The sequence below is a fragment of the Trichosurus vulpecula genome, chromosome 3, assembly GCF_011100635.1.
Source record: "Trichosurus vulpecula isolate mTriVul1 chromosome 3, mTriVul1.pri, whole genome shotgun sequence".
NCBI lineage: Eukaryota > Metazoa > Chordata > Mammalia > Diprotodontia > Phalangeridae > Trichosurus > Trichosurus vulpecula.
Genome location: NC_050575.1, coordinates 94,902,848 through 94,928,884, shown reverse-complemented (window position 1 = coordinate 94,928,884; position 26,037 = coordinate 94,902,848). Strand labels below are relative to the sequence as shown.

Here is a 26,037-nt window from a genome sequence, read left to right as displayed (position 1 = left end):
GGGGTCATCTAGTCTAGCACTTTACAGATGAGAAAAACTGAGACCCAGAGGATTTTAGAGGACTTATGTAGGGGAACAAGGATAGTGAGCAGAACTGGGTTTCAAATCTAAGTCCTCACACTCTAAATCCACTGCTCCATTCATTGGACCACTTGTCTCCTTTGTAAAACAAGGGGACAGAACTAAATGTGTCTCTTAAGTTTTGATCCAGCTGTGACATACTGTTTTTCTATTATACAACTGAGGTTAAGTTTAAACTCACAGAGCTCTGTCAATCAGGCTGGGCACATGGCACAGAAAAAGAATGTCTAACTTGGAGTAAAAGCTTGAGATTGCTATTCTGACACTTACCCTTTAGCTTCTCTGTGACTTGGATTTCTCATCTGTAAAATGGAGATATCTGTACTATCTACTTTGCAGGGTACTTGTGAGAAGAATGTACTGTAAACACTCATGGAATGTGAGGAATTACTTATCTAATTAGATACTGCATGGATGATACAATGAGGACTATCTGGGAGGAGCAGGAAAAGGGCCAGCAAAACAAAATTGAAAACAAGTTCTGTTCCCAAACCCAAACTCATTTCATTCTTTAATGAAAAAATCCATTACATTATCAACAGTTCTGCCTGAGTGAAACACAGGACTCACTCAGTACTATTAGATATGGCTTCAACATGGGGCCAAGAAATTCCTCCAATGCCTCTCTGGAAAGCTGCTTGGGTCTCCTGCAAATGGTCACTGACTCTCTCAAGTAATGGGCCATTGGTCTCAGTGATGCCTGGGTGATTTCATGGCTGAGACCACCAAGCCCCCGAGAATGGCCATCACTGTGAAGCCCTGAGCCAAGATCCTGGTCCGCATCATCATCTGGGATCTCTGGCTGTTGCCCCGGTGAAAGCAGTAGAGTCCATAAGACAAAGCTCCAGCTGTGGCCAGACAACCTACAGGGGAACAAGCCAGGTGGAAGGAGAAAGTTTAACATCAATCTGAAGTCAACCAACATGCATTTATTAAATACCTTCCATGTCAGGTGCAGTCATACAAAGACAAAAACGACAACATCCTTGCCCTGAAGGGTTCTTTATAAAGATAAATACAATTTTTAAAAGACCTAAGGAGCTTTGTCTCCTCTCTCTACTCAGTTCTCAATCAGAGAGGAGTCCATGGCCCCAAGAGACTTACAACCTGTTGAGGAGGGGGCAAGGAGAGGTAGTAATATACGAGTAACTAATACACACAAAGAATAAAAGGCAAAACAAGTCATTATGAAGCATGGGATAGGCTATTTATGGAAGACAAATAAATAAAAATCTCTAATTCCTCCCTCTCCCCCTACCCCAGCCGTCCCAGCTCCGTGTTTTCTAGGCCCCTTTCCCAGTTTAAGGGGTTCCCTTCCTGCAACGCCCTTTCCTGTGCTCTTAAATTGACAAGCCCCAGCTACGGCAAGCAGCAGACCTCGGTTCTGGTCCAGGCGCCTAACCAATTAAACCCAACAAGCATTTACTAGGCGCCTTTGGTATTCCAGACCTGGAGCCTGGCGCCCGTTAAGCAAAAGACAAAAAACGAAACAGTCCCTGCCCCCAGGGGCGTGGGAGGCGGGGGGCGGGCGAAGAGGGTTGCACCCAGCTGCGGGGGGGGGGGGGGGGCACCAGACACACGAAGTTAGTGAATTCGAAGTGGGAGGGGATGGGAAAGGATTTGGGGAGACGGAGATGGCGCCGGGGTGACCTTGGTGGTTCTCCCCGCCAGCATGCGCTCTCTGCCCCCTCCTTGGGCCTGGTTCTCCAATGCCGCCCCCCTTGTACCCCCTCACCTATGGGCACCACCGGGTTCTCACGGATCTTGCGTTGAAATTTGTCCTTGACGCTCTCATCTCGCAAACGCTGCGGGCTGGGGGTGAAGCCCTCAATGACTGGGGGCGTCGCGGGGTCAAAGGCCATCTCCTGAGCCACCGACCCCGGAGATGACATCGCGGCTCACGCCGACCTTTCGGCCCGAAGATTGCTCCACACTCAGGACCTCTTTTGCCCGCCCTTTCCCCTTCCGCTGCCAAAAGCTTGCGGTCAAATCACCGCAACGGAGGGAGGAAACCTGAGCCCTCGACGGCACATGCGCGGTGGAAAATTGCGGGGAGGATCCCACCGGCCCGGAGGACTACCTTTCCCAAGAGGCTGGCCGGGGCGCTCCACTGAGCGTGCGCAAGAACATGCGTAGAAAGGGCGGTGACGTCTACGTCTGCGTCGGTGGCTGCGGAAGAAGCTGACAGTTTCCACGCGGACCAGCGGTGTCTTCTGTTGGGCGCGTGTGAGCTGTTGGAACCGGTGGGCCCGGAGTCGCCAAGATGCCTAAGGCGAAGGGAAAGAATCGACGGCGGAAATTCGGTTATAATGTTAACCGGAAGCGGCTGAACCGTAACGCGCGGAGGAAAGCCGCGCCGAAGATCGAGTGGTGAGCGCGAGGGCCGGGGGCTGGGGTAAGGGCGTGTGGGGCCGTGAGGGAGGCTAGGCGAGGCGGGCTCCGCTCATGGCCCTGCTTCTGCTTCCGCAGCTCTCACATCCGTCATGCCTGGGACCGCTCCAAGTCGGTGCAGCAGAACCTGGCGGAAATGGGCCTGGCCATGGACCCCAACAGGGCCGTGCCCTTCCGGAGAAAGGTATGTCCCGGCCCCCGGCACTCACGCGTGGCCCCAAAACTGAGCCTCTAGCAGGTAGATCCTTCAGGCGCCGGGAGCCCAGCGGAGAACTCACCTTTCTTCCTCCTCCTGTCGAGGACGCCGCTGGTGGGCCACCCAGATTCCCAACCCACCCAGGAGTCATCGACCCCGTCCCTCTCCCATACCAGCCTTCCAGTCAGTCATTCATCAAACATTCATTAAGTGCCAGGCATGGTGTTAAGGGCTGGAGATAGAGAGAAAGGCAAAAATGTCTCCTGCTCTCTGGTCTGCCTTCGCCGCATATTTCAAATGAGTGTCCTTTTTATTCACACAGCTACTATCCTTGTTCAGGCTCTCATCATCTCTGACCTTGACTGTTAGCCTCCTTAACTTGTGTCCTATTTCCAGTCTCCACTCCATTCTCTACGCTTTCCAGCCCATTACTTGAATAGTTGCCAAAGTGATACTCTAAAAACGTAGGTCTGGTCATCATGTCACTCCCTTGTTCAGGAAGCTTCAGTGGTTCCCTTTTCCCCATAGAATCAAATACAAACTCCTTTGTTATTTGAAATCTTTTGCAGTCTGGCTGCAGTCTAGCATTTCAGATTTATTACACATTAATCCCCTTCGCAGTCTCCTAAGTTCCAGCCAAGTTAACCTATTTGCTGTCCTTCAAACAGGGTATTCTATCTCCCATCTTCTAGCCTTTTCACAATTCCCCATGCCTGTAACTGTTTATTCACCTTTGCTTCTTAGAACCCATTATTTCTTTCAAAATGTAACTCAGATGCCATCACCTATACATAATGCCATTCCTGATTCCCCCATTTGCTAGTGCCTTTTCCTGTCCATCTCATCTGTCATCGCCTCCCCCCATTATCTTGTATTTACTTTGTGTATTGTTTGTACCTACTTATTTCTATATGTCATTTCCTAAGTTAAGTTCCTTGAGGGCAGGGACTGTAGCTGGGAGCCTAGCATATAGTGGGTACTCAGTAATTGCTTATTTATTGACTTGAGTGCTGAACTCTAATATCAGGTTGGCACAACTTCGTTTAGCACCTAGTTAGGAATGTCTAGATAAAATAGTCCAGTAGATAGCCTGCAATCCCCCATTCAGGTGAGCTAATCCCCAGCTAAGCTCTACACTTTGTTCTTTTCCTGTGGCAGAGGGGTATAAGATGAGTTTGTTATCTCATTGGGCTGGTGTCTAAGTATATGTCCCTAGGTCTGAAGTGCTTTCACACTCTCCCAGTTGAATTTGCCTTACAAAACTAATTTAATGGCACCTTTTGGACTTTACAGTTTGTGGTTCTTGTCCCAGGTATCAGAACTGGTGATTATGATTCTTCCCCTGCTTCTTGATAGTGAACTTTCCCTAATACCTCATGGAAATGATGTATTCTTAAACCCTGTCACAGTAGCCTCTTGGTGCTTTGGGGGGGGGGGGCAGGGTGAGGGAGCAGATAAGCTAAGTCCTCCTTCATGCCTGCCCAAGCTTTTTAGTTGTTTTTTTTTTTTTAAGACCATGACATTATCCCAGGGTCAGCTTCTCTGACATTTGTTTCAGGTGGGAAAGTAAGCCTAATAAGAAAAGCACAGAACTTGGAGTCAGGAGACCTAAGTGGGTTCTAGTCTTGGTTTTACTACTAATTTGCTATGTAACCATGGGCAAATCACTTCACATTTCTGGACCTTGGTTTTCTCATCTCTAAAATGGATTATATGGAACAGGCAGTTTTCAGAGGAAGAAATTAAAGCTAGCTATAGTCATATGAAATAATACTCTAAATTACTATTGATTAAAGAAATGCAAATCAGAATAGCTCTGAGGTACCACATCACACCCATCAGATTGGCTAACATGTCAAAACAGGAAAATGATAAATGTTGGAGAAGATGTAGGAAAATTGGAACACTAATGCATTGTTGGAGTTGTGAACTGATTCAACCATTCTGGAGAGCAATTTGGAATTATGCCCATAGGGATGTTAAACTATGCATACCCTTTTATCGAGCAATAACACTTCTAGGTCTGTATCCCAAAGAGATAATAAAAATGGGGAAAAGACCCACATGTACAAAAATATTTATAGCAGCTCTTTTTGTGGTGGCAAAGAATTGGAAATTGAGGGGATATTCATCAGTTGGGGAATGGTTGAACAAGTTGTGGTACATGAAGGCAATAGAATACTATTGTGCTATAAGAAATGATGAGCTGGTAGACTTCAGAAAAACCTGAAAAGACTCATTATGAACTGATGCTGAATGAAGTGAGCAGAACCAGGAGAATATTTTACACAGTAACAGCCACATTGTGTGATGACTGACTTTGATAGACCTATCTCTTCTTAGCAATGCAGCGATCTAAGACAATTCCAAAAGACTCATGATGGAAAATGCTATCCACATCCAGAGAAAGAATTTTGTGGTCTGAATGCAGATGGAAGCATACTGTTTTGCTTTCCTTTTCTTTTGTTGTTTTGTTTCTTCTTTCTCATGGTTCTTCCCGTTAGTTCTGATTCTTCTTTACATTATGACTGATGAGAAAATACGTTGAATATGAATATATAAGTAGAGGCTATATCAGATTGCATACCATCTTGGGGAGGGAGGAGGAAAAGAAGTATTTTTAAAAAATAAAATGGACTATATGGCCATGTCACTAGTTCTTAACTCTTTCTTTTTGCTAGTCTTTACAAAAAAGAATATACAGCGTGTCCCTGAAGTCTGGACACATAGGAAAATTGACGGCAATGTGGAGTTATTGCACCATCAAGTTCACGTGAATCTTGCAAAGCGCATCAATCTTTGCATCACGAATGATGGCAATCATATTGAAGGTGTTATTTGTTAATATTCCAATTAAATAAAGTGTGGTTGAAAATTTCATTCATTTCATTTCTTGAAAATACGCATTTTTGCCTTCGTGTCCAGACTTTAGGAACACTGTATATTTACTAGCTATGTGACCCTGGGCAAGTCACTTAACCATGATTGTCTCAAAAAAAGAAAAAGACTACATGGGAAGCATCAGACTGTTCTGAATACAAATGTGGCATACAGCCAGCCTTGATCAGCTCAGGTCTCCAGGGAACATGTACATATGGGACCTGAGGAAGAACTGTAAAAGGAATCACACAATATCAGAGCTGGAAGGGGTCTTAGAAATAAATGATGTATGCCTACATTTAACATTATTTTCAGATCTGTTTATGCAGCCCTAGCCTTTCTCCTGACCTCCATTCTCACACCTCCAACTGCCTGGGTGTCCTGTCATGCTTAATTTCCATGTGTCCAAAATGTAACTCATTTTTATTCTTTAAAATACTCTTTCCTTCATAACTTCCTTATTACTGTCAAGGGCACATCATGTTTAGTCATCTAGGTTGACAATCTAGGAGTCATCATCTCACTCTCAGCTACTAGGTATCATAGTATATGATAGAGCTCTGAGCTCCACCCCCAGAAACTTAGTAGCTGTGTGATTCTGGGTAAGTCACTTAAATCTATGTTTGCCTCAGCTGTGGCAGGCACTTAATTTTTTTAGTATTTCTTTCCTTCCTTCCTATACTTCCACATACACCCCACCCCCATCCAATATTACCCAGTCCTTTTGATCTGCTTTACAAAACATCCCACCTTCTGCAAGATGCCTTTCTTTGTCATCCTTAATGTTAAAGATTATATTAATTAATCATGTATAGGTTTTGTTTGTACATAGTTGATTGCATGTTGTCTTCCTCCTCCCCCTTCCCCTCCCCCCCGTTAGATAGGTGGTGCAGTGGGTAGAGCACCAGCCCTAGAGTGGCCCTAGAGTCAGGAGGACCGGAGTTCAAATCCAACCTAAGGCTCTTGACACACTAGGTGTGTGACCTTGGGCAAGTCACTTAACCCCAATTACCCTGCTTTCCCCCCCTCCCAAAAAAAAAAAAGATCACTAAAGCTTAGCATCATGCTGGCATATAACAGGCACTTAATTAAAAGCTTGTTAACTTGAAATTAAAAGCTTGTTAACTTGACTAGAGAGAAGTTGTCCTTGCTGCCAGTTTTTTGGTTTTTTTGTTTTTTTTTTTGGCTAGCCTTAGTATAGACACCCCAGCAAATGACTTTAGTGTGTTTGGTTGAGGAGCAAACGCTGGGGAAGCTATTTTCACAGAGTGATGGAACACTTGATTGTAGTTTCATCAGTGGCTTTTGAGTTTTTTTCAAACATCACAATCATTTCCAAATCTCTCCCCATATCCCCTGAAATTGTCAAATCATATTCCAAACATTTCTTCATAGACCGTCTTTCCTTATAGGTAACAGCAATGGATGTGGATGTTAACAAGGAAAAAAAACCCAGCAAGATAGTTCGGAAGCCGTATGTCTTGAATGGTAAGTATGTTGTTATACCTACTTGGAATATGTGCCTCCTATCTCATCACCTCCAGATGAGTCTGGAAGTTGGTCTTCAGATTCAGTTTTTTAAAAATTAAAATAAACATGTGTAGACAACTGTGTAGACTTCCTGATGTGGATTATTTTGGAAACAATACAAGACTGTGAGTCAAAAGGCATGAATTCTTATTTTAGTTTCACCACTTACTAATATCACCACAGGCAATACTTAGCCGTCCAGAGCCTTGGTTATTTATTTATAAAATGGGAATAAAAATCCCTTTCCTCATCTGACTGGGTTGTAGTGAGTTAATTATGGACATGAATATACTTTAGGAATGAATCATTATGCAGATGGAGAGCTTAGGTTTTGGCCGAGCACATTTTGACAGAGGCTGATTGTGCTTTGTCATAATAGAATGGGCAGTCAGAAGAGTTTAGAATCAAAGGATTGAATGTGACCTAACTAGAGGCACTTAGGCCAACTCTTTAGACATGAGGAAACTGGCTAAAGAATGGAAAGTAACTTGCCTGAGAGCAGAGTTTGTGGCAAAGCTAGTACCAGAATCCAGGGAGTTCATAGGATGATAGAATTTAGCAGAGTGGGACTCTAGATATCATCTAATCCAACTTCTTTATTTTATAGATGAGAAAACTGAGACTCAGGTTAATGAACTTGTTCAAAGTCACATAGAAAATAGAATTTGATTTTGGGCTTCTGATGCCCTGAACCACTGTTCTTTCTGCCAACTTGCTGGGAAGGGAGAAAAAAGGGATGGGTGACTGGGGTGTTACCTAATGCTTAATAGTTTGAGTTATGTATTACACTCAAAAATTGTGTGGCAGTGGTGGGGAAATGTGGAAAAAGAGATTGAATTTGAGTTCCTGGTGGTAGTTTGGTTGCCTTAAGGTATTGTCTAGTTACCTGTAGTTTTGGGAAATTATATCCTGTCAGAAAACAATAACAACTCCTATTTTTGTGGTGTTTTAAGGTTTCAAAACTGTTTTCCTCATCACAGCAGTGTGAGGTAGGTAATAGAGATGTCATTATCCCTGTTTTTAGGTGAGGAAACAGACTTAGCAAATGAGTGACTCAGCTCAAGGTCACAACTAGAGGGTGGGAGTGAAATTCAAACTCAGGTTTGAATACTTCTGAGTACTTTCTACCACCCTAATGGAAGATTAGCTGTCTCCTATGTGATGAGTTACATGTTAATGAGAATCTAAATGAAAAGACTGGGCTATATTTTTTTCCCTCTTTCCAGACCTAGAAGAGGAGGCCAGCCTGCCTGAGAAGAAGGGTAATACCCTTTCACGGGACCTCATTGACTATGTGCGCTACATGGTTGAGAATCATGGGGATAACTATAAGGTGAGCATTCCATTCACCTCTTGGGTCTCTTAGGTCCTTCTCAGATGGGCCATTGGCCCCTTATCCCCAAGTTCCTGAGCATCCTGGCACTGTGGCTGCATGGCTTGTGTTAATGAACATGTGTGATTTCCCTCTGAGCATTTGCATGAAAGACATAAAACTTGCTTTGGCTTTGCTTAACGTTTTTACCCCCCACTTGGAATTCTCACCCTCCCCTGCCTATTGAGAAGGCAAGGAATACAATACCCATTATACAGATGAAATTATGAAAAACATATTTCCACATTATTTGCCCAACTTTTTATGAAAAAAATACTTGAGAGAGGAAGACATGATTGTTAAAGAGTGACTGATGTGTCAAAACAAAATGTATCTATTTCTTTTTTAAGGAAGTCTTTATTTTCACCTATGAGGTATGTATACAGGAATTGGCAATGTGATGTGTTACATTCCTATAGGAATAACCTTTGCTACAGTAGCAAGTTGGAGGCACTTTGCTCAGAACAGAAGAGTGATCATTCCTGCTTATGAAACACTTCAGGGTTTATAGTACTCTTTGCTCACAACAGCTCTGTGAGGAGGGCAGTATAAACATTACCCCCATTACCCATCCATTTGTAACAGGAAGCACTCTACCATACCTAGGATGGCCTGCTAGCAGTTTCTTTGATCTGCTTTTAAAGGAAAGCAACTTAAAAGAAGTCAGCAGTTTTCTTTAATTACATTCACCAGTTCAGGGGAAAGGTCAGCCTCCTGAAAGGCAGAGAAAGCAGACAGGGCTCTGACTGCCTGAATCACAGCAATATTGCTATGCACTTTACATACACCACTGGATCGAGAGAGCCTTTACATTTGAGCAGTTGGGGGTTCTGAACATATGGCTACTCAGAGTCTTGACTTGGGGAAATCACAAGATCCTTCTCATAAGTGAACCCTGAAAGCAAAATACCAACTCAAGAGTGTATATATATACACGCTTCTCAGAGCCAGAAGGCATCACAACCCTCACGACTCAGTGCCTAATTAGAAATTAGCAAAAGATGTGAAAGCCTTTCTACAAGCAAGCTCCTCTCCCAATGGGCTCTGTGACTTAGGATGTATCATATCTGTGAGCTGGGCCAGAGCTCAAAGCAGGTCACATGGATGGGGAAGATCGTTCATATCCCATTAACGTTACACCACTTTATATAGGAGAAAATTGAGGCTCAGAGAGGTAAGGTGACTTGTCCATAGTTATATGCCTATGTTTTAGAACTTTTGATACCCAGATTTGCTTACTCTTTTAAGTCCAACACACTAGGCTGCCTCTTAGCCCACTGCTTTGTTCATACCATAAAGAAGCATGTGGCCCTCTTTTTACCCACTTCCTCCTTTAGCAAGGCTGAAATAGGTTTTCATTTTGGATTTTCCTAAAGTGCCTGAATTTGGGGTATGAGAGTCCCTGAAATAGCTCCCCCAGGATCCTTCAGCTCTGAGATTGAGCAGAACAGCGTATTGTTGGTTGGTAACTTAATTCTTGTATAGATTTGGGCTTTACTTTTTGAAGAGTAGGTCTAGATGGAGGAAAAGATATATGGAGCAAGAAGGCTATCTCATGAACTTTCGGGATGGTCTGTCTCTGTTTCCTCCTTAGGCAATGGCCCGGGATGAAAAGAACTACTATCAAGACACTCCAAAGCAGATCAAGAGCAAGATTAATGTATACAAGCGCTTTTACCCTGAAGAGTTCCAAACCTTTATTGATTCCCTGGAGAAGAACAAAATGGAAGTAGAGTGAAGGACTTCTGCCATCATCCAGTTGTGTCTTAGCTAAGTGAACATTGTTGGAGGCCTGGGTGGATGGTGGCCTGGAGAACTGGGTGGGAAAATACATTTGGTGAGAAAGGAGTCCCATCCATACTTTCTTAGATTTCCCTAAGGTTGTACCCAGTCTTTTTTTTCCTAGCTGGTGCTGGATCATAGAAAGGAGCTGTGTTGTTGCTGTAAGAAGATTTCTGGGAGAAGGGGAGGAGCCAGAACAAGTTACCTCTGTAGAAGGGATATTTTTTTTTTTTATGTTGTCTTTGAACATTAAAGCTCATGTGGCTTTGAAGCTTTCAGATAGCTGTCTGTCAGTTACAGAAAAAAAGAGGCAATGGGTTAAGATGGCAACGTTCCCCTGAGTCTGGGCCCTTGGAAGTTCCTTCAGCACACTTACCCCCAGCAGTTAAAGCACCCTTCTGGCCCTTGATGAAGCTGTGTCTTACTCTGTACGGCTTTCCCTTTGGTTCTGCTCCATGGGAGAAAGAGGAAAAGTCTAACCCCTTTTCTACAAAGCAGTCCTTCAGATACTTGAAGACAGCAGTCCTAGCCTACCCAAGTTTTCTTTCAGGCTAAGCTTTCCCCATTTTAAGGGTGAGGCCCAAAAGCAGCGAGGTTATTTGCTCAGGGTCACATGGCTAGTAGGAAGTACTTAAGCTGTTAGAGTGAAATAGTAGTCTTTCTATTGCTATACACTGCCTCTCCTGTTTGTTTATTGTATTTTATTGAACTGAGCTAGTCATTTTTTCCTCTCTTCTACTCAGTGTCCTCATCTGAAAATGAGGCTGTTACCTGTACCATCTACCTTCCAGGGTAGTTGTAAAATAAGTAAAGTGCTTGTCTACCATAAAATGTTGTGTAAATATCAGCTGTTATTTGTCTTAAGAGTACTGCCTTTTATACAGTGACAGTGCCTTGCAGTTTATAAAGCATTTTTCTAACAGCCGTCCTGGGAAGTAGCTAGGAGTGATCTTCATATAGCATTATAACGACTGAACTGGAAGCAGCCTCAGGTGGTCTAATTTAATCTGTACTAAATAGTATTCTCACACTTGCCCAGGGGACCCAGATACTCCTTGAAGACCTCTAGCAATGGAGACCTAGCTTTGAGACAACAACTCTAATTACTAGGAAATTATTCCATTTATGGAACTGACATCAGTGCTTTCCACCCATTCCATCCCTATTCTTGTCCTTTGGAGACTAAATAAGACTCATTCATCATATGTAACTGTTCTAAGTTATTTGAAGAAAACAGTCATTGTTAAACCAACCCACCCAAAGTTGTCTTCAGGCAAACTGAGATGGAAGGAATCTTAAAAGTAATTACTCCAGTCCCTCCATTGTACAGATGAGGAACCTGAGGCCCAGGGGGGTTGACAGTAGCAAGTGCTAGAGCTAGAATTTGAACCTAGGTCTTCCAACCAATTCCAGATTTGTTAACATTGAAGGTAAGAGAAGTTGAAGGAGTTACCAAGATGATGTACCTAGTAAGAAGTGGAGCTGAAACTGTCACCAAGGTTTCTGTTTCCAAGGTGCATTGCTTTTCCCATAATACCATATTGTCTCTTCCAAACCAAAATTATATTAAATAACACTGAGGGGTTTTTTTTGTAACATTTCTTTTATTTTGTACTTTTGGCATTTAGTTTCACAGTTATCTTTTAGCCACCAATAATCCCTTTTATGTACCTCCTTAGAAAAACTGTAAACATAAGCTTTTAGGCAGAAGACTAACACTTTACCTTTCAGAATTGGATGCTGGCTATTCTTTTTATTAATAGGCATCCATCCAGATAGCTCCTGAGAAGGGAAGGCTTGAGGTTTCTCCCCTCATGCTTTGCTTGGCCACCAAGTTAAACTAAAACATGTGATTACAATCCATAGGAATCTGAGAGGAAATTCTTTTGATACTAACAGAAAAGGGATTCAGCTAATATTAGCTAACAACATTGAAAGTTTACAAAGCACTTTTCTTTCCTATGTTACCTCCTGGCATCCTGACAACCACCTTTGGGGATCAGGGCTATAGATGGAATTATCACCATTTTATAGATGAGAACCGGCCCAAAGAGGTGATGTGTCTTCCAAGGTCACACAAGTAATAATATTCATACCTTTGTTCTCTGAACCCAGATCCGGTGTAGCCTAATAGTTTTTAACTGCTGTATTAAGGTGTTGAGTTAATGACATTAATTCAAACATTTTTCAGTGCCTACCATAACCAAAGCAATGCGCCCCGTGTTGAAGCATTGTTTGTTGTACAATTTTCCAGTCTACCTGGATCTCACAAGTGGGTTGGGAGACCAAGATAACACTGGTGTTTTGAAAGCCACTGTTGTGGTAGAAGCCACATAGTTGTGTCTATCTAGTGTTTCTTGGCATTGAGTATCACTGCTGGCTTGTTGGAGTGAGTGAATCAAAGTCCTGGCCAGAGGAAGCTTCAGACGTGTCTGCACTGTTTCCTCTGACAAAGAACTAATTTTCTAGACTTGCATGGGGGCTGAGTGTGAAGAGTTCTCCTTGGAAATACAAAAGTGTACATTATTTTCATGGCTGTGTTTAGCTTGAGTATTCACAAAAGTCAGTTCAGTTTCCCACATTGACGCAACTATAGTCCAGACTCTATTAAAATGAGGTCTCTTTAGAAGAAAAACACACACATAACCTGAAAAAAGTTATCATTAAATACTGTATTAAAAATATTTCCTGTGAAAATTTTTACATTTTTTATTCAAATAAATATGCTTTCTCATGTTTATTATCTTCACTTTTGTTATAATCTGAGCAGCACGGGACCTTCTAGATTATCTAGTTTTAGCCTATTTAGCTCATTTTTTGATTTGGATAAAGGGCCAGAATTTCTGGCATCTCTACTGAGAGTATGATTATGTCCTGAACACTGGTTATACAACTATAATTTGAAGAAAAGTAGTCTATTCAGATCAATATGCTGAGTAATGAGCTGTGTCTACTTCTCACCCCTCCTGAAGCTTAGTTCTAGAACCAAGCTGGAAAGATCCTAGTCATGAGGAACAATTGGTAAATTTTTTAGACCATCAGTAGGCATTTAACCTTCCCAAACTGTTAACAGTGGAAAGACAGTAGATCAGCAATCACTGGGCCTGGATTCAAATCCTCGTTTTCCTGTTTCCTATCTGTGTGATCTTGGGCACATTCCTTCATCTCCGTGGGCCTTGGATTCTTAGTCTGTAAAATGATGACATTAGATTGGATGATCTCTAGATCCCTTGTCACATTAAATCCTATGGCTCTCAACAGGTTTTTAACGTATGTAGTCAAAGTCAATCAAAAGACGGGCTCAATGTATACATAATTTCTCGATGACATAGCTGTTGTCTAACTGCAAGGTAAGTTTGGGGTCAAAGAAGGGGGCATACATACCTAGGCTGGATCCTCCAAGGCAGAGGCTATAGGGTAAGGAGCCAGCTGCATGGAATTCAGGTAGTGAAAGGAACCGGGTTGCCAGGGTTGTCTTTATAGCAGAATAGTTTGGGAGCTGAGCTCCACAGGGTCAGAGATTTGGGTGAGAGAAATTACTGCTTAGGAGTAGCTGAGGAAGAAGCACCAGGAGAACTAGAAGGCTGCTAAGAGTCCTTAGCAAATAAGGTTCATGTTTTTGTTTTGTCCTACTGGGTACCAGTTGAGATGAGGAGTTTGTTAACAATCTCTATTGTGAAGCACAATAATTAGATATGAATCAGGGAGGAGAGCTTATAACTCAACTGATACTTCAGAAAGAGGTGATGGTAATGCTGTGATTAGCAACCCGCTAGCCCAGGTAACAATTCCCAGGAGCCTCTAGTTCTTCTGTGCAGCACCATTCCTGAAGAATATTTCCAATAAAGCTTTGTTGAAAATTCCCAAATGACCCCAACTCTTAGGATTTTTTGGTGGGGAGAAAAGTATTCACAAAATCTTAGATCAATGCTGGTTCCAAACATAATATTTACTTATAAAAGGAAGCTGTGATCCATAGGCCCAAGGAAAGTCAGGAAATCATTCTAGACAACCTCAAATTGCAAAGGACATTTCTAAAATCTGAAATTGATACTTGTCAGACAAATTAACCTTTTAAGATTCCATGGGAAATAAGACATTTCAAAATGACTGGACAGCTAATTAGAATTTCAAGTGGTGGTGGTAATTTTTGTCTACACCAAAAGTAGACAGGGTATGATGAGTACTTACTAAGCCGCCTTTGACTCATTCTTACCTCACTTGGATGTATCTTGCTCCTTTAATTTAGCTACATTGTGGAACTGAAGTTTATTTTTGTTACTTTTGGATTTAATAAAAATTTATCTTCCTAAATTTTTTTTTCTCAATCTAAAAAACAAGGGAGTTGGGATGTTTTTCCTAATGGAGAGAATTAACTCAAACTTCTTACTTGATGTGGCCCATGCCAAATTTTTTTTCCCATTATTTATAGAACTAGCTTTGTATCATATATGTCAACATATATGCATGATAGGGGTGTGTGTGTGTGATCACCGACATTAGAATCCTCACATTTCAGAGCTAGAAAGGACTTAGAGATCATTTAGTCTAACCCATTTTGCAGATGTGTCCCACAGAGGGGAAGTGATTTGCCTGAGGGCATATGTACAGTTAGTGGTAAAGCTCACAAGAATCCAAGCCTCTTTACCCCCATACAGGTGTTATTTTTATTCTTTAACCATACTTTCAACATGGTTATTAGCTGCTTCAAGGGGAACATTGGCATAGACAAACTAAAATTCCTACTGTATTTGGCTTTGGAACACTTGATGGTGTTTAGTAGAATTAACTTATAGAATTTATTTGCATTCCCTGAGAGTGCTGGCCTGGTAGTGGCAGACAGCTAGTCCAGATTTTAAATTCCCTACAAGTCCATTAACAGTTGACACCATTACAGTTTCTCTTTCACAGCTTTCAAAAGTCTAAAAAGCTTAGTGGAACAATCTCCATTGCCCTCTTGGACAGGCTTTAACATTAACAACATCCACAGTTTTAGTCATTTTGCCCTTCCTGGCCATGTTGGCCATCATCCGATATATAAATAACAGCACCAGGAAACATGATTGAGTCTGGAATTTGGGCCTGCTTCCTAAAAGAATTTTAAATGGGGAGCTTGCTATCTTGGCCTTAGGCTCAAGCTCAGCCCTGCTGACCTACAGGGATGATTTCACCAAGCAGTTTTCTGCCCCTGCCAGCCTATGTGGACAGATGCAGGAGAAGAGTTAATGCACAGTACATGGATAGCTTCACTCTTGGCCATCTGAAAGAACATGCAAGACAGAATTTTAAAGTTGGATGGCATCTTTGAGATCATCAACTCTGCCCCCCCTGTTTTTACAGTTGATGAAATAGGCCTCCAAAAGAGGAAGTGACTTGTCTAAGGTCACACAAAGTAGCACAACTCAAACCTAGGTCTTCTGACTCATTGCACTACACAACAGCTGCCTCCATTTTTTTCCATCACCTTACTAATGGTTTGTGCTTGTTTTGGAGTGTCACAGCCCTGAGGAAGGGAATTGGAGAGATGTCGTGTCTGATCAGGGTCACAGTACAGTGACAGGGACACCTCAGCTAAGTGTCTCTGTATTAGTCCAGCTTACTTATATATATTCCCATAGTAGTCTCCATACCATTCTTCAAGTTCATCATTGGTAGTATGCCCTTTCTTTCCATTATTCAGTCTCCTCACTGCCCTTTGGGTCACTAGTACTTTTGATTCTTCAATGTGACATTCCATGATTTCTAGCCCCGTAGCATCACTGGGTGAAATGCTGGCCTTAAGAAGAGCTTCTGCACGTCCCATACTTCTCAGCGCTCACCCATCCTGTCCTCTTTCCGCCATCTTGCAGTGCTGCCACCATGGTGCCCATGAATGTCCTAGCAGATGCTCTCAAAAGCATCAACAATGCAGAAAAGTGAGGAAAATGCCAGGTTCTTATTAGGCCATGCTCCAAAGTAATCTAGTTCTTAACTATGAAGATGAAGCATGTTACTTTGGCGAATTTGAGGTCATTGATGATCACAGAGCAGGAAAAACTGGTGAACCTCATGGACAGGTTAAACAGGTGTGGTGTGTTCACTTGAAAGATCTGGAAAACTGGCAGAATAATCTGCTACCATCCCATTGGTTTGGGTTCATTGTGCTTACAACCTCAGCTGGCATGAGGAAGCAAGATGAAAACACAGAAGGAAAAATCCTGGGATTCTTTTGCTAAGGGTGTAAAATAAACATACAAATAAAATGCTCTAATGGACAAAAAAAGGCAGGGGGTGGGGGCGGCTTTTACTGAAGCCAGCAGCTTGGGATCATTAAAAGTGCTGCACAGTTTCACAAAGTCAATCTCACTTTATCTTCAGTCCAGTTCTGGGCCCAGCCCTGTACCTTTGTTTTACCTACATGAAAACTATACACTCCTAACCACTAGTCAGACCCTGAAAAGAAACTTTCCTCATTCACCTTCCTGGCAATCCATGAAGCAAATTAGACAGCAAATAACATAACAAATAATTGGGGCATTAGCCTTGACCTATGATTTCAATAGTGTAACAAATTGCCAGTCATGAAACTTCCTTTACCAATACAGTTAGGCAACTGTTTTGTAATTTGTAGTTCTTAAAAAGCAAAGGAGTGTAACCACATAGCCATATGTTTGGGTTCCATATGTTTGAGGCCACATAGCCAGTATCGGTCCAAGGCAAGGCTTGAACCTGGGTTTTTCTGACTCCTGGGCCTGCTATGCCATGCTTCCTCAACAAAAAACAATAGCTTATATTTCTGTGGTGCTTTATGGTTCACAAAACGCTTTGCTCACAACAACCCTGTGAGGTCAGCACCAAGTTCTCTTGAGCCATACCTTGGCCCTGTGAGATGGGGTTCTTTTTGCCCTTGTACCAGGCAGAGATGAAGAGACTTCAGGCTCAAGGAAAAGAAGCAATTTGCTTGCAGTCACATGGGTTGTAAGTAACGCAGCTAAATTCAAGTCCAAGTTGTCTGACTCCAAATCCAGTGTTTTCTTCCATTATACTATAGTATTGTTAATAGGCCACTTCCTGTATGAGATGGTTTGGCACTGTAGGCAGGTTATCCAAAGGGTCACTTTGTGCTCTGAGAGCAGAGCTTAAAGGGGCTACTCACCGTGGGGCTCCCTGAAAGGTGACCACTACCATAGTCACCCCAGGTACAGTAGGCAGAGGAGGAAAGTATTCCTCCATGGATTTCTTTCCTGGGAACCCAGATTAATCCATGAACCTTAGGAAAAGAAGGAAACCAACAGTATCGAGCTCCTAAATTCTTTTCCTCTGAGCACCAGGATTATGATTTTAGGATCCACATCCAGGATTTTATATCTGGAAAGAACCACTTTGGACCAACCCCTCATCTTCCAGATGAGGACACAGGCCCATGGAGGTGAAGTGACTTCTCCAAAGTAACTAGTAAGGTCTAGACTGGAACCGAGGTCTTGACTCCAAATCCAGAGCTTTCAGCGATCCTCAGAAAAGCACCTCTCCAACTTGATGGTTATCAGGTAAACTGCTGGAGGACTGGGCTGTGTGGGAAGGTGAGTGGGAAGCCCTTACCCCAGAAGGTATATTTCCAGTCAAGCTTGGGAGAGAAGGTCCAACAGCAGTGTCCAGACATGGTGAATGCTTGGAGGTGAAGAGCCTGGCCCAGCTGGGGGAATGCTGGCTGGCAGTAAAAAGAACTCACGCTGGCCAAAGGCTTGCAGGTCCAGTTCCTGCTGCAGCTGAGCCACACTCAAGGCCTCACTCTTATCCTACAGATGAAGAGGGAGCCAAGTATGAATGGCAATACCATGGCATTTGTCACTCTATAGTTGGCTTACCCCAGAGGGCAGCAGGTCATTAGCCCTGCTTGGGGTGAGGGGACTTTGGGGAGGGCACAATAGTGGAGTCTCCTAGTGTGGATTCAACTTCCCTCATCTCCCATATCTACCTGCCCTCATCACCTCCTTCTGCTCTCATTATTCTCTTTCTACCACCACCTCCTGCCACCTGTAGTTATTCTGGTGGTCCCTGGATAGCTTTGCTGATTAAAGACTGGTTAGTGGTGGACCTTGAAGGAGGGATTCCTTTCATTGGCTCTCCCCCATGCCTGCAATGCTCTCCCTCCTTCCACCTCATGACTTCCCCAACTCAAATCCTAGCTTCTTGCAGGAGACCTTTCCTGATCCACCTCCTTCCCTCCTCCCCCACTCCTACCTCTTCCTAATCCACCCGAGTGCCCTTCCCTCTGGAATGGCCTTCAACAATTTCCATTGCATGTATCTTTTATATATATATATATATATATATACATATATATATATATATATATATATATATACATATACATATATATACATATATACGTATATACATATATATGTATATATATGTACACACACACACACACACACACACACACACACACATATATATATATATATAAAATTTGTTACATGTTGCCTTTCTTTGCCTATCTCCGCCACGTAGGACAAGAACTGACATGCAGTAAGTACCTAATAAATGCTTGTTGATTGCCTGACTGCCCTCCTGACATTCACGACATACCTAGAATTGCCATACTTCCCATTGAGACACTGGCTCTTAGATAAAAATGGGGGTGGGGGGCAGAATCAGAGGATTCTGACTGTAAATCCCTTGTTCTTTTCCATTACAACATAGCTTTAGAGGATGCCTCAGCTTAGGGGCTTTATATGAGTAGCAGGACTTAAGGACATAAAGACAGAAGGAGACCTTAGACATCATCTAATCCAATTCTTTCATCATGCACTCATTCAGAAAAGTCAGCTTTCCTTCCCCATTCTCCTCACTCCTGTTCTAGGACCCCTCAGCCTAATTTAGGAAGATGTTTGTATCAGAATGAACCCTAAACTGGGAATCAACAGTCTTTGGTTTGAATCCCCAGTACAACCTAAGCTTCTTGAGGGTATAAACTTTTTCCTTTTATTTTCATATCCTTGACACCTAGCACGGTGCTTTGAATATAGTAGGCAAGTAACGATTGCTGAATTTCATTTTGCAGATCAGTAAATGGACTCCCAAAAAAGGGAAATGGCTTAGTCTTCTGAATCCAAATCCAAGGTTCTTTCTCTACACTAGATTCCATTTTAAGCAAATGAAATCACGGTAAAATCTGTTGGCTTCTAATAAGCCTGCCAACCTAGTCTCCCTTCCCTTCAGCCTTTAACACTGCTGCCAGATTAATCTTCCTCACACAAAGGCTGAGCAAGTTAATTTTCCTGTCTGGGCCTCAATTTTCTCACCTACAAAGTGAGATCACCTCTAATGTCTTGTTCCTTCTTTAAAACTCACATGTCCTACATAGGTTAAGCCCCCAAATTGAGACACCTCTGTGCAGCTATAGTGCAGGTGAAGAAAAATGGATATGGAGCTGGAAAACAGGTTTAATTCCTGGTCTTAGAATTTACTAGCTGAGTAACTCTGGGCAAGGTCATCCATCCCCTCTGGACCTCAGTTTCCTAATCTGTGAAACTCTTGAGGGGGAGACAGGACTGGGTGATTCTAAGGTCTCTTCCACCCCTAAATCCCACAGTCCTGTGCCATGGGTTCAAATTTGAGCTCTGCCATTTCTGGCTATGACTAGCAACTATTATTTACATATCACTTTGAGGTTTGCAAAGCATTTTTCAATCTTTACCTAATTGTATCCTCCCAACTACCCTGGGAGTTAGTTAGAAGCTATAATTATCCCCATTTTACAGATAAGGAAATTGCCTCCAGCAAGTCACTTACCCTAGCAGAGGCAGTTTCTTCCTCGGTAGAGAGAGGATAATAACGCTTGTACTAATTACCTCTGAAGAAAAAGATGGTAAACCTTAAAGCACTAAAGGAATTACAGTGATCCCATAGAGACCACGGATAGGAAGAAAAGTTCCTATACACACCAAGGAATTTCTAGCAGCATTTTTTTTGTAGCAGCCAAGAGCTGGAAACAGAGTTGGGAAATGGCCAAACAAACTGTAATACGGGAATGTAATGGAATATTGCCCTAGGTTAGAAGAAATGAAGAATGTGATGAATACAGAGAAAAATGGAAAGAGTTACATGAACCGAGGCAGAGTGAAGTAAGAGGGGCCAAGAAAACAACATATACAATGGCAATAATATAAACAGAAAGAAATACACAAAAAAGTGAATGCTGCAAAATGACAAAGAAAAAGTATGGCTCCAAAGAAGAAATAGGTGAACACACGCCCACTCTACCCTTTTGCGGAGATAAGAAGTCAAAAATTATGGTACATCAGACATTTTCACACCACTTTGATGTACTCATCGGTTATGCTGATTTTTCCCTTTTTCTTTTATTTGTCTTTTAAAATATTTATTATATGGGATGTTTCTCTGAAAGGGGAAGAGAGATATTGGGGAAAATTACATCAATATAAAAAGGCAAATGATATCAATAAAAACTTAGTTTTTAAAAATCAGCAGTCGTTATAGTAATTATTATTGGATTCTTGAGTCAGCCTACATGAGGTGAGGCGGTGCTGAAGACAAGTACTTGCTTCATCCCCCAAGGGCGGACTCACTCACCTGTTTATTGGCTACCACAACCACAGGCAGGTCTGGATCTTCTGCCAGCAGCATATGCAGCTCTTGCCGAGCACAGGGTAGCCGTAGCCGGTCAGCAGAGTCTACCACAAATAGCAGCACATCTGCCTGGCTCAGGAACTCCTTCCAGTAAAACCGCAGGTTCTGGCTGCCACCAACTAAGAGGGGGGAATGAAGGGAAAGACAGACAGATGGATCACAGGGTTAATGGTAGAACGGGACCCTAGAGATCATCTAATCCAAAGTCCTTAATCTTGTTTTGTGTCCTGGCAGTTTGGTGAAGCCCATGGACCCCTTCATAGAATGTTAGATGTATCAAATAAAATACATAGGATTACAAAGGAAATCCATTTTACTGAAATACAATTATTAAAATATTTTTTAAAAAACCTACAGATCCATTGAAACCTATTCATAGTTCATGAATCCAAGTTAAGAAACCCTGATCTGATCCAAACCTATCATTTTATATATCAAGAAACTGAAACCCAGAGCGGGGAGGGGACTTGCCACCAAAGCAAAAAACAGCAGAACCAGGAATCAAACTAGGTTTTCTGACTCCAAATCAAGAGTTTTCTCCACCACATCATACTATGTACTGTGTCAAACCATCCTGGTGGCCTTGGAAACTCTCCATTCACTGACCTCTTTCTGACCTCTGGGCCAGCATCATCAGTTTGCCTAATCTCACCCACACATACACATACACAACAAGCCCATTCCTGCTACCGGTCTCTCACCCTGAAGGTCCCTCTCTTAAGGAAAGCCCTCTGCTGAGCGACCTTGCTTGCCTTCTAGAGACAGAGATGTTTCCCAATTTCCTTAGTTATTGGTGATGCCCATTACAGTAGAGTTATTTTGTATTTTGCATTTACTTCCCTGCGTACGTGTTTTGTCCTCAGTAACAACAGAATGCAGGCTCCTTGAGGGGAGAACCTGTTTTTATTTTTTTCTTTACATCCCTTGTCATAGTGGATAGAAAGCCATCTTTGAAGCCAGAAAACTTGATATCAAAACCCACCTTTGATATATACTGACTGGGCAAGTCATTGTCTCCCCAAGAGACAGTTCTATCTATCATAAGTGTTCTAGACAGCTCTCTTAAACTAAAGGTTGCAGAGCAGGTACCGACCTGCATTAATAGAGGGAAGTTTCCTCACCTGGGGGTTTATGAAATCACAGTCACAGTGCCTATTCCCAGTGCTGAGTATAGTGCCTGGTGAGTGGTAGGCACCTAATAAATATCTGCTAGATTGAATCAAGGTCATTATCTCGGCTGTTTTCCAACACACCAAGCTCATTTCTAACTCTGTACCTTTGCTTGTACAGACCTCCCCTGAGCTTGAAACATCTTTCCTTCTCCCTTCCCATCCAAATCCTAACCATCCTACAGCAACCAACTGGAACCCTACCACCTCCAATGACCCATTTGCAACTTTTCCAGCCCACTCATATTTTCCCCCCAGTCCCTACATCCATAGGACTGGGAGTTTGTACTACATACTCTAGCTCTTAAGAATATGCGGTAGTGACTTGTATTACTGCCTAATTGTTTTGTCTCCCCCAAGAGACAGCTTCCTGAGAAAGGGGAACATTTCTGCTCAACTCTGAAATACGAGAGCTAGCCCAGCCCTCTGATATCCCTTCCACTTGTGACGTTTTGTGATTTTATGATTCTTCTCTTGTACCAGCTCAGGGATTGGCAGAATACACACATACATACATATATACATACACATATACACATGTATGCATATATGTGCACAAGTATACATGTACATATATGTCATTAACAAATTATTTTTGTTTGACTTCCTGAGTGCCTTGTAATTATTTTCCCCCATTTGTTCTCTTGTTATGGGCGTTGGCTATGCCAGGCTCACCCTCCAGCAAATCCATCTGGAAGCTCTCAGTGGGAAGCCGAACAGAGTTGAAACCCCAGGTGGGAGCCATGCGCTCTTTGGCTCTGTGGCCTGAGAGGCAGTGGAGAATGGTGCTTTTCCCAGCTCCATCCAGACCCAGCACCAGGACCTGTCGCTCATCTGGATCCAACTGCAGAGAAAGCAGATGCAGAGACACAGGATCAAAATGGAGAATGCAGGCTTTGTATCCTGTGCTTTTCCTTGGGACACACTAGAGCCCCTAGGAAGCCCTTGAGAAACACCTGACTCTCCCTTGTTCTCCAAGAAAGGATCCCAATTTGAGAAGGCAGCATCAACAGCAGCTCTCTCCTAAGTATGACTGAAAGGACATTCACACATTCCAAACTGTACCTACCCCAACCCTGGCCTCCAAAGGTATTGAGAACAAATCTGTGTGATCCTCCCCAGGAAAAGAGCTGTGCATTTTCTAAGACCCTTCTTGGACTACACAGCATTGGTCAGAGATAGAGAACTTTCCCCCCAAGTCGCCACGGGAATATATTGCTGTCAAATTCTCTAAGATAAGGGAAAGACAGGTTTTCCATTTGTTAGCCTGGACAAGCAGGAGACTAGGCATTGCCCAGTTTGTGGGAACCAAGTGAGAAGATGGCTGTGGTATCAGAGTATGTAACTCTGAATCCTGGTTTTGCTTCTTAATAGCTGAGTATGCCTTGGTAAGATGAGTCTTCTCATCTGTAAACTGAAGGGAATATAACTGGCTTTCAGCTTTATGACTTCAGATGCTAAAAGTAAGAAAACTAGATTAGCATAGGAACTGGCCATGCATCCAAGACAGGGTAGGGTAAAGACCTAAAGAACTAAAGACCTAAAGAACACACCATGTAGATAGATTAGGACACAGGCTAGTACAGCCCCAGGAACAGAAATGCAGACATAGATAGACACACAGAAAAGGTGGGGCAAAACTATGAACACATGGTTTCTCACACACAAAATCACAGAGGTGTAAGCACACAGATGCACATGGAGAACCCAGACTAACTAGCTAACTAGTTAAGGAAACCCCAAGGTCACTCGTTGCCCACCCTGCGCCCCTCGCCTGCTCTCTCAAGAAGTGGAGATGGGTGGGTGACATCTGATCCACCCGGAGCTGGAGCCTGGAGGATATTATTCTCTGTATTTCGGTCCGGGCTCCCGGCCCACCTCTCGCCTAGCCTAGCCATCCCGCTCACCTCCCCCACGTAGGGGCTCAGCTCTGCTTCCCACCAGGGCCTCCGCCGCCGCCCGCTATCGTCACTGAAGTAGGCCTTCCATACAAAGAAGAGCACCGAGCCCAGCACGGCCACAGCACCACCCAGCAACAGTATAACGTGGCTGAGGGACCGTGGAGCCATGAGGAGGAGCAGCAGGATGCGGAGCCAGAGCCTGGGCTTGAGTCAGAGCCAGAACCAGAGGCGGAGGCAGAGCCTGCGCCCAAGACAGAGTCCAAGCCACCACCCAGACCCCGCAAAATCCCGCCCTGAAGCAGCCGGTTCAGCCCAGCTGTGTCGCAGCTGGAGACTCTTAGTCCCTCTCCTCATTTTTACCCCCGCCCTCTTAAAGGGGACGAGTTCTCTTCCTGGAGCCGGTTTGATTAGGCAAGCAGCCACCTAAAAGCTAGATCTGCAGTCCGTTGGTACCTGTTTTGGGACCGCAGCGTCCTGGCCCCAACATTATGCTAGGCAGATCGTCTTGAGGATAATCCTTCCCTGGACCCCGAAGTCTAGCCCCATCCCTCCCTCAGTGACTACAAGCCCCACAATACAGTTCCTGCTATCGCGACTGGGCTAGCTTCTGGGGCACAATGCCCCCGGTCGCAATAGCAGCTCCAATTTCATCCGTGCTGAGGGTGGTGCTGAATGTAGGATCATAGATTTAGAGCTGGAAGTCCAACCCCTTCATTTTACATATGAAGAGAATATTGTTCCCAATTTTCAGTTTGGGAAACTGAAGCCCGGAAAAGTGAAGTGATTTGACAAGTGTTAAGAGATCAGGTATAAAAGTAGAATTATAATAGTTACCGTTTCTATGTAGAGCTTTAAAGATCTCAAAGCATTTTCAACAATTCTGTGAGGCTGGTAGTGTAGCATTAGTCCCGATTTATAGAGGAGCAAGTTGTGGCGCAGAAAGAGGAAGTTACTTGCGGAAGATCACCCTGTGGCATTGTCAGGCATTGAATCCAGGTCTCCTGGTTCTGGTCACCCTCTCTCTACAATAAATGGCAGCCTTTCTTAAAAAAAAAAAGACAACAAACAAACAAACAAAAAAAACAACTTAAGAAGGCTCTGGGAGTGACATGGCTCTCACTCTCTGCTTAACTCTTTGCAGTCTGGCTTTTGACTTCATCATTCAGCCAAAACTTTGTTTATCAGAAACTTACTCTCTCCAAAGTTACTAATGATCTTCTAATTTTCAAATCTAGTGACCTTTTCTTAGTCCTCATCCTTTTTCACCTTTCTGCAGCTTTTGATGCCGTTGATCACCCTTTTCCTCCTGATACTCTCTTCTCTCTAGGTTTTCATGACACTGCTCTCTCCTGGTTATCATTCTACCTGTTTGCTTGCCCCTTCTCTATAGCTTTTACTGGATCTCTCGTGGGTGTCTTCTAAGGCTCTAACCTGAGTTCCTTTCTTGTTACTTCTGATATTATTTCATTTGGCGATCTTATCAGCTTTCATGATTTAAATTATCATCTTGGGGCAGCTAGGTGGCGCATGAGTAGAGCACCAACCCTGGAGTCAGGAGGACCTAAGTTCAAATGTGGCCTCAGACATTCAACACACTTACTAGTTGTGTGACCTTGGGCAAGTCACTTAACTCCAATTGCCCTGCCCTCCCCCCCCAAAAAGTCCAATAAATAAATAATCATCTCTATGTTAATGCTTCTGATCCAATCCCTAACCCTTCTCCTTTTAGCACTGGTCTGCCAATATGGCCAGAAGCATCCAGGAAGCTTATCAAACCCAAAAGACCAGAGATGTGAATCACCATGTTCTTGGTGTCCCTGTAAATTTCCAAGGAAGTTTTGGATACTTGCTTTCCGAAATATCTCTTGTAGGCCAATTCAACTTTGCATTGAATTTAACATTGAAATGGTAAACTAAGGGGTCAAGAGAAAAAGAAGAGAGGACTAAGAGGCCTAAACAGGGGTGAGAGACTAGGACAGCAGGGTGGAATGAAGTTCCTGAAGGTTGCAATGGGGGCAAAGTTTTGGTTTAATAAGATAAGGTACAAAAAGAGATAAAAGAAAGGGGGAATTTTTTAAAATTTCCTTTTTTATTATAAAC

At 43.1% G+C, this 26,037-nt stretch overlaps 3 protein-coding genes across 3 annotated transcripts; 1 reads left to right on the top strand and 2 right to left on the bottom strand.

The window, feature by feature from the left end:
- Nucleotides 1-560: 560 nt before the first annotated feature.
- Nucleotides 561-2,203, bottom strand: HIGD2A (HIG1 hypoxia inducible domain family member 2A). Its single transcript, XM_036748833.1, has 2 exons — nt 1,817-2,203; nt 561-944 (listed from the first exon to the last, which is right to left on the bottom strand). The coding sequence occupies exons 1-2, from the start codon at nt 1,971-1,973 to the stop codon at nt 772-774; spliced, it is 330 nt and encodes a 109-aa protein (XP_036604728.1). The 5' UTR covers nt 1,974-2,203; the 3' UTR covers nt 561-771.
- A 13-nt stretch (nt 2,204-2,216) lies between these two features.
- NOP16 (NOP16 nucleolar protein) lies at nt 2,217-11,079 on the top strand. The gene is made up of 5 exons (XM_036748832.1): nt 2,217-2,451; nt 2,551-2,656; nt 6,961-7,036; nt 8,305-8,411; nt 10,045-11,079. The coding sequence occupies exons 1-5, from the start codon at nt 2,345-2,347 to the stop codon at nt 10,186-10,188; spliced, it is 540 nt and encodes a 179-aa protein (XP_036604727.1). The 5' UTR covers nt 2,217-2,344; the 3' UTR covers nt 10,189-11,079.
- A 987-nt stretch (nt 11,080-12,066) lies between these two features.
- On the bottom strand, nt 12,067-24,105 carry ARL10 (ADP ribosylation factor like GTPase 10). Its single transcript, XM_036748831.1, has 4 exons — nt 23,944-24,105; nt 22,712-22,880; nt 20,811-20,986; nt 12,067-18,007 (listed from the first exon to the last, which is right to left on the bottom strand). The coding sequence occupies exons 1-4, from the start codon at nt 24,103-24,105 to the stop codon at nt 17,831-17,833; spliced, it is 684 nt and encodes a 227-aa protein (XP_036604726.1). The 3' UTR covers nt 12,067-17,830.
- Nucleotides 24,106-26,037: the final 1,932 nt, after the last annotated feature.